The sequence below is a fragment of the Hipposideros armiger genome, unplaced genomic scaffold (genome assembly GCF_001890085.2).
Source record: "Hipposideros armiger isolate ML-2016 unplaced genomic scaffold, ASM189008v1 scaffold_500, whole genome shotgun sequence".
Classification (NCBI taxonomy): domain Eukaryota; kingdom Metazoa; phylum Chordata; class Mammalia; order Chiroptera; family Hipposideridae; genus Hipposideros; species Hipposideros armiger.
Genome location: NW_017731850.1, coordinates 1111628 through 1124131, shown reverse-complemented (window position 1 = coordinate 1124131; position 12504 = coordinate 1111628). Strand labels below are relative to the sequence as shown.

Here is a 12504-nt window from a genome sequence, read left to right as displayed (position 1 = left end):
AAGGAACAGCGGCCGTTGAGCATGCTGAAATACTTAGGTGTTCACATTGTTTGCTCTGCTACTGTTCTTAATGAAAAGAGAATCTTGAATGTTCAAATAATATGAAGCAACTGCTTACAAGCATCTTTGAGCAATGAACTGGAAATAAGTTGGAGAAAATGAAGGTTTAGTCAAATAGTGACCTGAAAATTTTCAATCTGGGCTTTTTACTACAGTGTGAAATGTTTAGGGCTAGGCCATTGCACAATATTTGTCTTTTGTTTAGGGCTAGCTAGCTCCTGTTCATCTGCTATGTTCTAATTCAGGGGTCAGCAAACTGCAGATACAAGCCACATGCAGCTCTTTGGGTACATTCCATCTCAAAAGTTCGCCGACCCCTGGAAGAGCCAATCCTGTTCCTCACAACAATTTAAAAATTATTCGAAAACCATGAATATATTTTTACATAATTACCATTATGTGAATAACATCCTTTAAAATTTTTATAAATGAAACTATGATAGTTTTATTTTCATTTTTAATTTTACTTCAGAGCCACATGTACGTACCCAAAGAGCCGCATGTGGCTCGCGAGCCGCAGTTTGCTGACCCCTGGCGGGTCTTCCATCTCAAAAGTTTGCTGACCCCTGTTCTAATTGAATGTGAGGAAGTGACTAAACTTTTATAGGTCTCAGTTTCTTCATCTTTTAAAATGAGGAGGTTGGAATTGTGCACTTCCATTAGCTTAGTGGATCATACTACTCAACATTTGTTCATGTAAAGCTTTTCTGATGTGGAACTTTTTCTGGTAATAGGTAAATGTTACTTAAGTTCATAAAAAGAACAGGTCTCTAAAGAATGTACCTTTCTGACTCTGACAGTGCATGGGCCTGATTTGAAACCATCATAGACAGGTAACTCTGTAGTCTTTTACAAAACAAAACCCCCTTTTAAAACATTGTAGAAGTCATTGTTCAGTGCATAAAATGCCCAGAAAGCACAGACAAACAAAAAAGATGACTCTGGTTGCTCAAAAAATGACTTTGGAAAAGTTACCAGTGTTTTATTACTCTTGATTTAATGATGGTAATGGGGGGGGGGAATCACATTTATGTATTGATTGATTTAGCAAATATTCATGGAGCACTTCCTATGTGCCTGGAGCTATTCTAGGCACTGGGGAAACATCAGTGAAAAAAACAGGTTAGAATCTAAGAGCTTACATTCAAGTGGTTGGGGAAACAGATATCCAATGGACTTAGAGTGTCAGACGGTGGAGGCAGCTATGAGAAAATAAGATCAAGGGAGGGGAGATTTGGAATTCTAGGGGATCACTATTTTAAATAGAGTGTTCATAGTAGGAAACTACTGAAAAGTTAGTATTTGAACCAAACTTGAAGGAGATGAAGCAGTGAACCATGGTGATATCTGGGGGAGGAACATTCCCAGGTAGGGAGATCAGTCAGGCAAAGGCAGGAGTGCCTGAGGCACAGCCTGGAGACAGGGTGGCTGGAAAGGCTACAAGGGAGAGAGTGACTCCTAGAAAATAAAGACAGAGAAGTGATGGGGAACAGAGGTAAGTTATCAGGTTCCCCAGGGATCTCTGACTCCTGCTCTGAGCCATTGGAAGGCTTTGAATGAGGCTGTGATACGATCTGATTTACCACTATTCATATTACTGTTACTTCCCCATTCTGTAACTGATCACATCTCAACTCCTCAAAGACACCATAAGCCCTGATTTTCACTAATGTCCTTTATTTTGTTTCCTTCTCCCTTTTTCAATATGTTCCCCTTTCCTTGCCTAGTCAAACCCCCGTGAGTTTTCTACTTAATTATATGCTTCAGCTTTTCTGCTCCTAGGATTCATTTATTTCTGAAGTCCTGATTCTTTCATCTGACAGCTCCTTAAATCAGGCAGTTCTATTAATCCTCTAAATTTAATTCTTGCTGTTACAAGCCCAGAACTTTTGTCACGTCTATAGCAGAAATGGAAAGCAGTTTATCACAATCAGATCACCTCATGTTTTAAAAGACTACTATTTATAGTGTTCTATATTTTTATCCACATGAAAAGAAAAATGATATGGAAAAAGTTATTTAAGAGATATTTTCAAAAAAGCTGTATAACTGAGGTAGAGATTTATTTTTGAAATCATCAATGAACCTGCTATAATCAAAATCTTTCATGCAAAGCATGCCCTTACAGAAATATGACTATGCAATAAATCTCTTATAAGTTTAAGATAGTACCCAAGGCACAATTTTTGAGATATTTATTTTAATTTTTAGCATACTTTTCATTTTGGAATAATTTTAGACTTATAGTAAAGTTGCACACCTGCATACCCTTTTAACCAGTTTTCTAGTACTAACATCTTAACATAATTATGGTATAATTATCAAAACTAAAAGATTAACATTAGCTGTTACTATTAACTGAACTCCAGGTTCTGTTAGAGTTTCACCAGGTTTTCCAATAATGTCCCTTTTCTGATTTAAAATGCAATCCATGGTACTGCACTGCATGTAGAGAGATTTTTTTTTTCACAGATTTTATTGGGGAATAGGGGGAGGGGAACAGTGCTGGGGAATCGGGGAAGGGGAACAGACAAGTTGCTGTCCTTTTGTTCTTCAGTCTAGTTGTGGAGGATGTTGCTTAACTGGCCCATGTTGGTATTGTGATTATTGCACTCTTCCCAAGTGAGGCAGATTGGTTACTGGCCTCTGGACGGCCACTCACGGCAGCTCTTGGCAGCTCACACCGGCTGCCGGCTGCTCATGCTGGCTGTTGGCCACTCACGGTAGCTTATGGCAGCCCATTGCAGGAGGGGCTGCAGCCTACGCCATTGCCGGTGACCCACAGCAGCCCAGCTCCAGGTCTTAGCTGTAGAGGGCAGTGTCACTGGCCCTGATGTGGGATCCGAACCTGGGCCCTGCTGCTCAGAGCTGGTGTACCAAGCCAGCTCTTAACCAATGCGCCACTCAGCCGGCCCAAGAAATTTCTTTTTAATGGCTGGCTGACACATACGAGGCCTGACAATTAAGTTCGCGAACTTGTTGCAATGGCGTTGCTAAACTTTTTTGATATCAGAGAGATTATTCATTATGAATTTGTACCAACTGGGCAAACAGTCAACCGGGTTTATTATTTGGAAGTGCTGAAAAGGCTGCATGAAAAAGTTAGACAAAAATAACCTGAACTTTTCACCAACAATTCATGGCTCTTGCATCACGACAATGCACCCCCTCACAGGGCACTGTCTGTAAGGGAGTTTTTAGCCAGTAAACAAATAACTGTATTGGAACACCTTCCCTACTCACCTGATCTGGCCCCCAATGACTTTTTCCTTTACCAGAAGATAAAGGAAATATTGAAAGGAAGACATTTTGATGACATTCAGGACATCAAGGGTAATACAGCAATAGCTCTGATGGCCATTCCAGAAAGAGTTCCAAAATTGCTTTGAAAGGCGGACTAGGCACTGGCATTGGTGCATAGCTTCCCAAGGGGAGTACTTCAAAGGTGACCGTAGTGATATTCAACAATGAGGTGTGTAGCACTTTTCCTAGGATGAGTTCGCGACCTTATTTGTTTGACATAATATTTGGAAGGAAGAAGAACATGAGCTTGAGCACCTACTATGTGAGTGAGGCAGGTCTGGATTCAAAGTGCAGGTCTACCAGTTGTTAGTTGTGTGACCATGGGTTTGTTACTTCACTGGTTTTTATCAATTCTGTATGCTCTTTTGTTCTGTTAACTCAAGTCTTTGGGAATGCTTTCTTTTGGTATATTACAAACTTCATATTTGCTTCCTTTGTTCAAACTTCTTTCTTCCATGAACTAACTATCACCATTGTTTTCCTACTTACCTTTCATTATTTTTCACAAACTGCTATAAGATTGTACTTCTCTTCATTCTGGGAAATGGTGTGTCAGCTTGTGTTCCCTACCACTGGCTCAGTTTACTGCACCATCTATTCTGTCCTAAGACTCTAATGTTATCTTGAGTTTTGTTACGTGTAAAAAGGTCCATTCTACCCCAGGAGAATAAAGATATTCAGTCTCATTATCTTCTAGAATGTATATAATTCTTATTTTTCTTTCTATAAATCTTTGCAAATTCTACATGAAATTAAATTGGCGTGAGGTAGGGATCAAAAAGAATGTTTTCACAAATTGATAGTTAATTTTGCAACATCATTTATTCAATCATCTAACCTTTACTATCCCCTTTATCATAATTCAAATAGCCATATCAATTTGGGTTAATTACTGGACTGCTTATACTTTTCTATTAACCATTATATATTCTTACACTATTCTAAATTGTTTTGATTACTTGAAATTTAGTTTATTAATATTTTGTAAGCCAAGTTCCTTCTGATCATATTTTTTTCTCCAAACTTCTAAAGACAGTTTTACTTATTGAATAGAAGTAAGAGTTTATTAGTTAAAAAGATGTATTTGGATTTCAAAAAATAGGAAAAATGCTTTTTATATGTATTTATGACACAAAATATCTCTCAGAGAGTATTTAAAATGATGTAAACAATGGCTTAAGTGTATTTGCTGTTTCCTTACATTTATTTATTTTTAAATTTAGATGAATATTGCTTATACCACTGTGACTTGTCTTTGTTTTTGATTGAAGAGATATTAATATCTACAGTGTACTAATATCCTACCAAACACAATTTTTAAAATGCTTGGGTTAATTATGTAAAACCTCAATACTCTGTGGCTTCTTTTCATCTCAATGATTAATTTCTATTTGGGGAAAAGAAAAATACCATTTTTTTTTTTTTTAATTTTGGGGAATTGGGGGAGGGGAACAGCATTGGAAAATCGGGGAAGGGAAACAGACAAGTTGCCATCCTTTTGTTCTTCAGTCTAGTTGTGGAGGATGTGGCTTCACTGGCCCATGTTGGTATTATCATTGAACTCTTCCCAGGTGAGGCAGTCGCTCACCAGCCATTGGACGGCCGCTTATGGCAGCTCACAAAAGCTAATGCCTGCTGCCAGCCAGCCCCACTGCAGCCTATGCCATCACCAGTGACTCAGGGCAGCCCAGCTCCAGGTCGAGCTGTTGTTCACCATCTTAGCGGTAGAAGGCACAGCATCACTGGCTCTCATGTGGGATCCGAACCCAGGCCCTGCTGCTCAGAGCTGGCTTCCCAAGCCAACTCCTAACCAATGTGCCACTTGGCCAGCCCAAAAAAATACCAATTCTTTATTACTCATCTGAAGGCAAGAAGGAAACACAGGATCCCTATTTACCCTGTTACAAGATCTCATATATCCAGATACTCAGACACTGGCTGGGTGTTACTCTACTATACCATCATCTAAATTCATAACCATACCTCTTTTTTTTGCACAATGAACATCCAAAGAATAATGATCAAAAACTGAGATATTGACAGTTATTTTAGGAATCTGAGGGGGAAAAAAAAGAATTTGAGGAAGTAGGGAGATCAGAATTTTTGGTTCCCCTGTTGTTGGAGAATGAGGCACTTAATAGCATCAGTAGCCCTCGCCAGATCTTACTCATTCAGCTCCACAGTATGAGCAGTCAGCTATGGTGCCGATCCTGGAGTTGGCTGGGTTAGCTGATACAAACTTGGACAAAAACACATTGAAGAAACTCTACTCCTGTGGCCTGTATCTGTTCATGGTCTCTAGTGGGTCTCAATTTAACAGCAGGGCTCTCTTCTCTCAATATCTGCATAGTATTTGAAAGATTTACACCTAGTCTTGTTTTTAACCTCCTTGTTCCCTGCCCTCAACAGCACGTGAGTTTACTTTTCCTTTTAGTAACGTAAAATGCAAAAGTCACAATGTTGAATACCTGTTATTTAAGCAAGAAGAAATAATTTCTTTCCACTTAAGAGAAACATGTAAAAACAGGACTATTGCCCAAAACCCAGGAGACATTGCCATGGTGAATGGTCAGGATTTTGCCTCGTATGCCTTTCTTCTTGCCATTGCTGAACAGCTGTACAGTCTGGCCTCTGGCAGACAAAAGGGAACCAAAAAGGGAAATTCAGAGTTTGAAAATCCAGGAATTAAGAGGGGCATGGAGCTATCTATAGTCCCTAAACATCCCAGCTCCTACTACTAGCTTTCTTAGGGTCAGGTTTTAGGTTTTGGTAGAATTAGAAGATGGCTGTTCACAGTAGCCCAGTGGATGATAGAACTGATTTTCTAACTGCTAATAGTCAAGGAAGGGAGGATAGAATGGGTACAAGGTGAATTAAGCTTTTTTTTCTGTTTTTCTTTCAATTGAGATATCATTGACATGTTAGTGTCAGGTATATAACAATGATTTGAGATAATCACCACAATAAGGCTAGTTAACATCTATGACCATACTTAGACTGTTTTTTTCTTGTGATGAGAACTTTTAAGATCTACTCACTTAGCAACTTTCAAACAGGCAGCACAGCGTTAATAACTATAGTCCCCATGCTGTACATTACATCCTCAGGACTTATTTATTATATAACTGAAAAGTTTTACTTTTGACCCCCCCTCCCCTACCTCTGGCAGCCACCCATCTGCAGAGATCTTTGAGTTCATTTTTTAAAGATACCACATATATGTGAGATCATACAGTATTTGTCTTCCTCTGTTTGACTTATTTCACTTAGCATAATGCCCCCAAGATCCACCCATGTTGTTGCAAATGGCAGGATTTCCTGCTTTTTTCCTGCTGAATTATATATATATATATATATATATATATATATATATACACACACACACACACATATATATATATATTCACATTACACACACACACACACAGAGTATATATAACATGTTTTATTCATTCATCTGTTGATGCACACACACTTAGGTTGTTTCCATTTCTTGGCTATTGTAAATAACACTGCAGTGAACATGGGAGTACAAATATCTTCTGAAGACAGTAATTTTATTTCCTTTATATAAATACCTAGAAGTAGAACTGCTGGACATATGGTGGTTGTATTTTTAATTTCTTGGGGAAATGTCATACTGATTTCCATAATGGCTGCGCCAATTTACATTCCCACCAACCGTGCACAGAGTTCCCTTTTTTTCCGCATCCTCAACACTTCTTTCTTGTCTTTTTGATGATAGCCATTCTAACAGGTGGGAGGTGAAAATGTCATTGTGGTCTTGATTTGTATTCCATGATTAGTGATGTTGAGCACCTTTTCATGTACCTGTTGGCCATCTATATGTCTTCTTCTTTGGAAAAACACCTATTCAAATCCTCTGCCCATTTTTCATTGGATTGTTTATTTTTTTGCTATTGAGTTCTATGAGTTCTTTTATATTTTGGATATTAAACCCTTATCAGATATGTGATTTGCAAATATTTTCTCCCATTCTGTGTATTGTCTTTTCATTTTGTTAATGATTTCCTTTGTTATGCAGAGGCTTTTTACTTTGATGTAGTCTTACTTGTTTATTTTTTGCTTTTGGTTCAGATTTAAAAAAATCATTGCTAAGACTAACATCAAGAAACTTACTACCTATGGTTTCTTCTAGGAGCTTATGATTTTAGGTCATACATTCAAGTCTTTATCCATTTTGAGTTAAATTTTGTGTATGGTGTGAAATAGTGAACCAGTTTCTTTTCTTTTTTTTTTTTTTTCAATGTGACTGTCCAGTTTTCCCAACACCATTTATTGAAGAGACTGTCTTTTTCCCCATTGTATATTAATGACCCCTTTATCATAAATTAATTAACCATGTATGCATGGGTTTATTTCTGGGTTCTCTATTCTGTTCCATTGATCTATGTTTCTGTTTTCATAATAACACAATATTGTTTTGATTATTATATCTTTGTAATATAGTTTGAAATCAGGAACTGTGATGCCTCCAACTTTGTTCTTTTTTCTGAAGATTGTTTTGACTATTAAGGGTTTTTGTGGTTCCTTACGAATTTGGGGATTCTTTGGTTTATTTCTGTGAAAAATGCCATTGGGATTTTGATAGGGATGCATTAAATCTGTAGGTCACTTTGGGTAGTATGGATATGTTAATAGTATTGTAATCCATAAGCATGGAATATATTTCTATTTATTTGTATATTCTTCAATTTCTATCATCAATGTCTTACAGTTTTCAGTGTACAGGTCTTTCATCTCCTTGGTTAAATTTTTTCCTAGGTATTTATTCTTTTGATGCAATTATGAATAAGATTGTTTTCTTAATCTTTCTTTCTGTTAGTTTATTGTCAGTGTATAGAAATGCAAATGATTTTGGAAAAACTGAGGTTTTAGCAGCATAAAAAGCTTGGATTTGTCTGTGTTAATATTACTGGTGTTAGAAACAGTAATGGCAGTTGAGTTTAAACTATAATCCAAAGAACAGGCAACTGGGACAATACATCATACACAGTGTTTATCATTGGCTGAAGAATATCCGCAATCCATATTTGGAAAAAGAGCCAGGGCAGTTTTTTTTCTTGCGTACAAAAGCCAAGTTAATAATTTAAAAAGCCAAATGGGGCCTGCCGAGTGGCTCAGTTGGTTAAGAATGTAAGCTCTGAGCAACAAGGTCACCGGTTTGATTCCCACATGGACCAGTAAGCTGCCAACAGGTAGCAGGATGGCTCAGCTGGAAAGAGCACATCCTCCTAACAATAAGGTTGCCGGTTCAACTCCTGCATGGGATGTAACTAAGATTGAACATGGCACCTTGAGCTGAGCTGCCCTGAGCTGCTGACAGGCGGCCGGATGGTGACTGGACTTGGAGCTGAGATAGCTCTGTACTCCACAACTAAGACTGAAGGACAACAATTTGGCTGTTCCCCTTCCCCAATTCCCCAACACTGTTCCCTTCAACAATTCCCCAATAAAATCTTTAAGCATAAATAAATATTAAATAAATAAATAAATTTTTAGAAAACCAAGTGGACATGACTTTCTAAGAGTTTTAAATGGTAGGCCAGACTTTAAGAGAGGTTTCTGTGTATTTACTAAATTTTGGAAATAGACCCTGTACATTATTTTTTTCTTAATGTATCTATTCAACATATCCAGCAGAAGTTAAAAATGAAGTCCTTGCTTCCATGAAATTTATAACATAAAATACTTATTGTACAAATACATCAATGTCATACCTTTTATGATTTCTGTCTATAGTCAGTAATATCAGAAATCAATAACAGCCCCAAAATTGAATAACTTTGAAAATTATGTGGAATATTTTAAGTAATTCACTTTAAACAAACCAAAGGGAAATTCAAAATATTAAAACAAAATGAAAATGAAAATACTATACATATCCACAAACTTATGAGCTGTAATCAAATTAATACTTAGAGTGAAATATGTAGCTTTAAATGCAGGTAGTAGAAAAAGAAAAGATTAAAAATTGATTAGTCTCCAACTCAAGCAGTAATAAAGAATAATAAAGTAAATCTAAGCAAAGAAGAGGAAACAGTAATATAAAAAGCAGAAACCAATGAAGCACAAAATGAAGAAATAGAAAATTTTGAGCAACACGAACTTATTCATATAAAAATTTTTAAGACATTTAGACAGGTGAATGCTAGGTATTTGATGATATTAAGAATTAACTGTTAAGGGTCAGCCGAATGGATCATTGGTTAAGAGTTTGCTTGGGAGCATGAGCTCTGAGCAACAGGGCCACTGGTTTGGATCCCACATGGGCCAGTGATGCTGCTCCCTGTACAGCTAAGATGGTGAACAACAGCTCAACCTGGAGCTGGGCTGCCATGAGTCGCTGGTGAAGGCGTAGGCTGCAGTGGAGCTGCAGTGGGCTGCAGTAAGCTACCATGAGTGTCTGGCAGCCACTGCTGTCCAATGGCCGGCAACCGATCTGCCTCAGCCAGGAAGACCGCAATGATCGCAATACCAACATGGGCCAATGAAGCGATGTCTTCCACAATTAGACTGAAGAACCAAAGGACAGCAACTTGTCTGTTCCCTTCCCCCTATTCCCCAATGCTGTTCCCTCCCCTAATTCCCCAATAAAACCTTTAAAAAAATTAATTATTAACATTTAGGTGTAATCTTGATATTATGGTTGTGCTTTTTTAAGTTCTTATTGATTAGAGGTACATACAGAAATATTTACCAGTGGAATGCTGTAATGTGTGGGTTTGTTTCTAAATAATAATGGAAGAGGGAAGTAGGTGGAAGTTTAGATGGAAAAAAAAATGTCCATATTTGATAACTATGGAAGTTCAGGGTATATTATATTTTTCTTCATATTTTTATAAATGCTTAAAATGTTTTTGTATTTTTTAAGCAATATGCCCTCCCCCCACCTCACCCCCACCCCCCCAAAAAAAAGCTGCTAGACTCTGATGATTTTACAGAGGAGTTCAACCAAATCTTTAGTGAAGGAGATACTGTTTTATACAAACTGGTGCTGAAAAAGAAAATAAGAGAACTATCCCTAACTCACTGTTTTAAAATAAGCTTTTAATTTTAGAATAGTTATATATTTACAAAAAAATTGCAAAGATAGTACAGAGATTTTCCCATATGCTCCATACCCAGTTCCCCCCAATTATTAACATTTTACATTAGTATTGTACATTTGTCACAGCTAATGGACCAATGCTGATACATTATTGTTAACGTCCACACTTTATTCAAATTTTCATAGTGATGCCTAAAGTCCTTTTTCTGTTTCAGGATCCCAACCAGGACACACATTACATTTACCTGTCACATCTCCTTAAGCTCTTCTTTGTTGTGACTGATTCTCAGACTTTTCTTGTTTTTGATGTGGTGGACGGTTTTGAGGAGCATTGGTTAGGTATTTGGAGGATTTGTCTCATTGGGATTTGTCTGATGTTTTCCTCATGATTAGACTGGAATATATTTTTGGGAGGTAGACCACAAGTTAAAGTGCCATTTTCATCACATCATATCAAGTGTGCATATTATCCACCTAACTTATCACTATTTAGGTGAGCCTTGATCACATGGCTGAGGTAGCGTTTACCAGGTTTCCACTGTGAAGATCCTCTCCCCTCACCTCCCTCGCTATGTCCTCTGGAAGAAATCACTATGCACAGCCCACACGTAAGGAGTGGAGAGTTGTGCTCCACATCCTTTGAGGGTAGAATATCTACAGAAATTATTTTGAATTCTTCTGCATGGAATATATGTCTCTCCCTGCCCATTTATTTATTCAATCATTTATATCACTGTGAATGCATAGGTATTTATTAATACTTTATACTTTGGGTTATAAGCCAATATAAACTAGTTAATTTTTTTGCTCAATTTGCTTCAGCTCTGGCCATTAGCAACTCTTTTAATTGGCCCCTTTGGCTCTCTGACGTATTCCCATCACTGTTTTTATATGTTTCCTTCCTCTCTCCCTCCCTCCCTCTTTTTCTTTTCTATTCTAGTCTTTTCTTCTCTTCCTTTTCTTTTTCTTCTTCATAGTATTTTCTTACTTTCTGGCCTTACAAGATACTTTAGGCTCATTTTGTATACCTCCTGCCACAATCTTAGAATCAGCCATTTTTCTAAGGAGCACGGGTTTCTTTTAATGGACAAACATATTTAAAACCAAGATCCGAGGACTAGGTGCCAACTCACTTTTTTTTTTTTTAAGATTTTATTGGGGAATTGGGGGAGGGGAACAGCACTGGGGAATCAAGGGAAGGGGAACAGACAAGTTGCTGTCCTTTTGTTCTTTAGTTGTGGAGGATGTCACTTCACTGGCCCATGTTGGTATTATCATTGCGTTCTTCCCGACTAAGGCAGATCAGCCGCCGGCCTCTGGACGGCTGCTCACGGCAGCTCTTGGCAGCTCACATTGGCTGCTGGTCGCTCATGGTAGTTTACAGGAGCCCACTGCTGCAGAGGCTGCAGCCTACGCCGTCAACAGCGACTCACTGCAGCCCAGCTCCAAGTCAAGTTGTTGTTCACCATCTTAGCTGTAGAGGGCAGTGTCACTGGCCCTCATGTGGGATCTGATCCGGGGCTCTGCTGCTCAGAGCTGGCATCCCAAGCCAACTCTTAACCAATGCGCCACTCAGCCGGCCCCCAACTCACTTTTATAAGGCTTCTTTTAAGTGGTAATTTATTTCAGGAATGCGATGGTTGCTTAACATTAGAAAATGTGTTAATATAATTGACACAAGTGATAGATTAAACAAAGAAAACAAGGCCTCAATAACTATAAAATAAAACATTTGATAAAATTCAATATCAATTCATAATAATATTTTTTAAAATGTAGTCGGAAAAGAATAAATGGGAATTTCCTTAAAGTGATAAAGGGTGTCTACTGAAAATCTTCAGTAAACATAGTGTTTTATGGTGAAATGTTAGAAGCATTCCTTTTAAATCCCATAACCAGAACAGGATGCCTCCTATCACCACTTCTATTCATTGTGTTCCTAACCAGTGCGATAATATAAGTGGTATAAAGGTTGGGGGGTGACGGGAAGCACAGTTTGTATTATTTAAAAATATTAATTATCTAAATAGAAAATCTAAGGGAATCTTTGGACAAACTTTTAGAAAATG

General features: G+C 37.8%; 1 protein-coding gene across 1 annotated transcript in view; it reads left to right on the top strand.

The window, feature by feature from the left end:
* The window catches only part of NCKAP5 (NCK associated protein 5), a 940156-nt gene that overhangs the window by 368641 nt on the left and 559011 nt on the right, over window positions 1-12504 (top strand). Inside the window, exon 6 of the mRNA XM_019667544.1 lies at window positions 5553-5564. Within this exon, the coding sequence (XP_019523089.1) occupies window positions 5553-5564 (12 nt within the window). The remainder of the gene's footprint in view (window positions 1-5552; window positions 5565-12504) is intronic.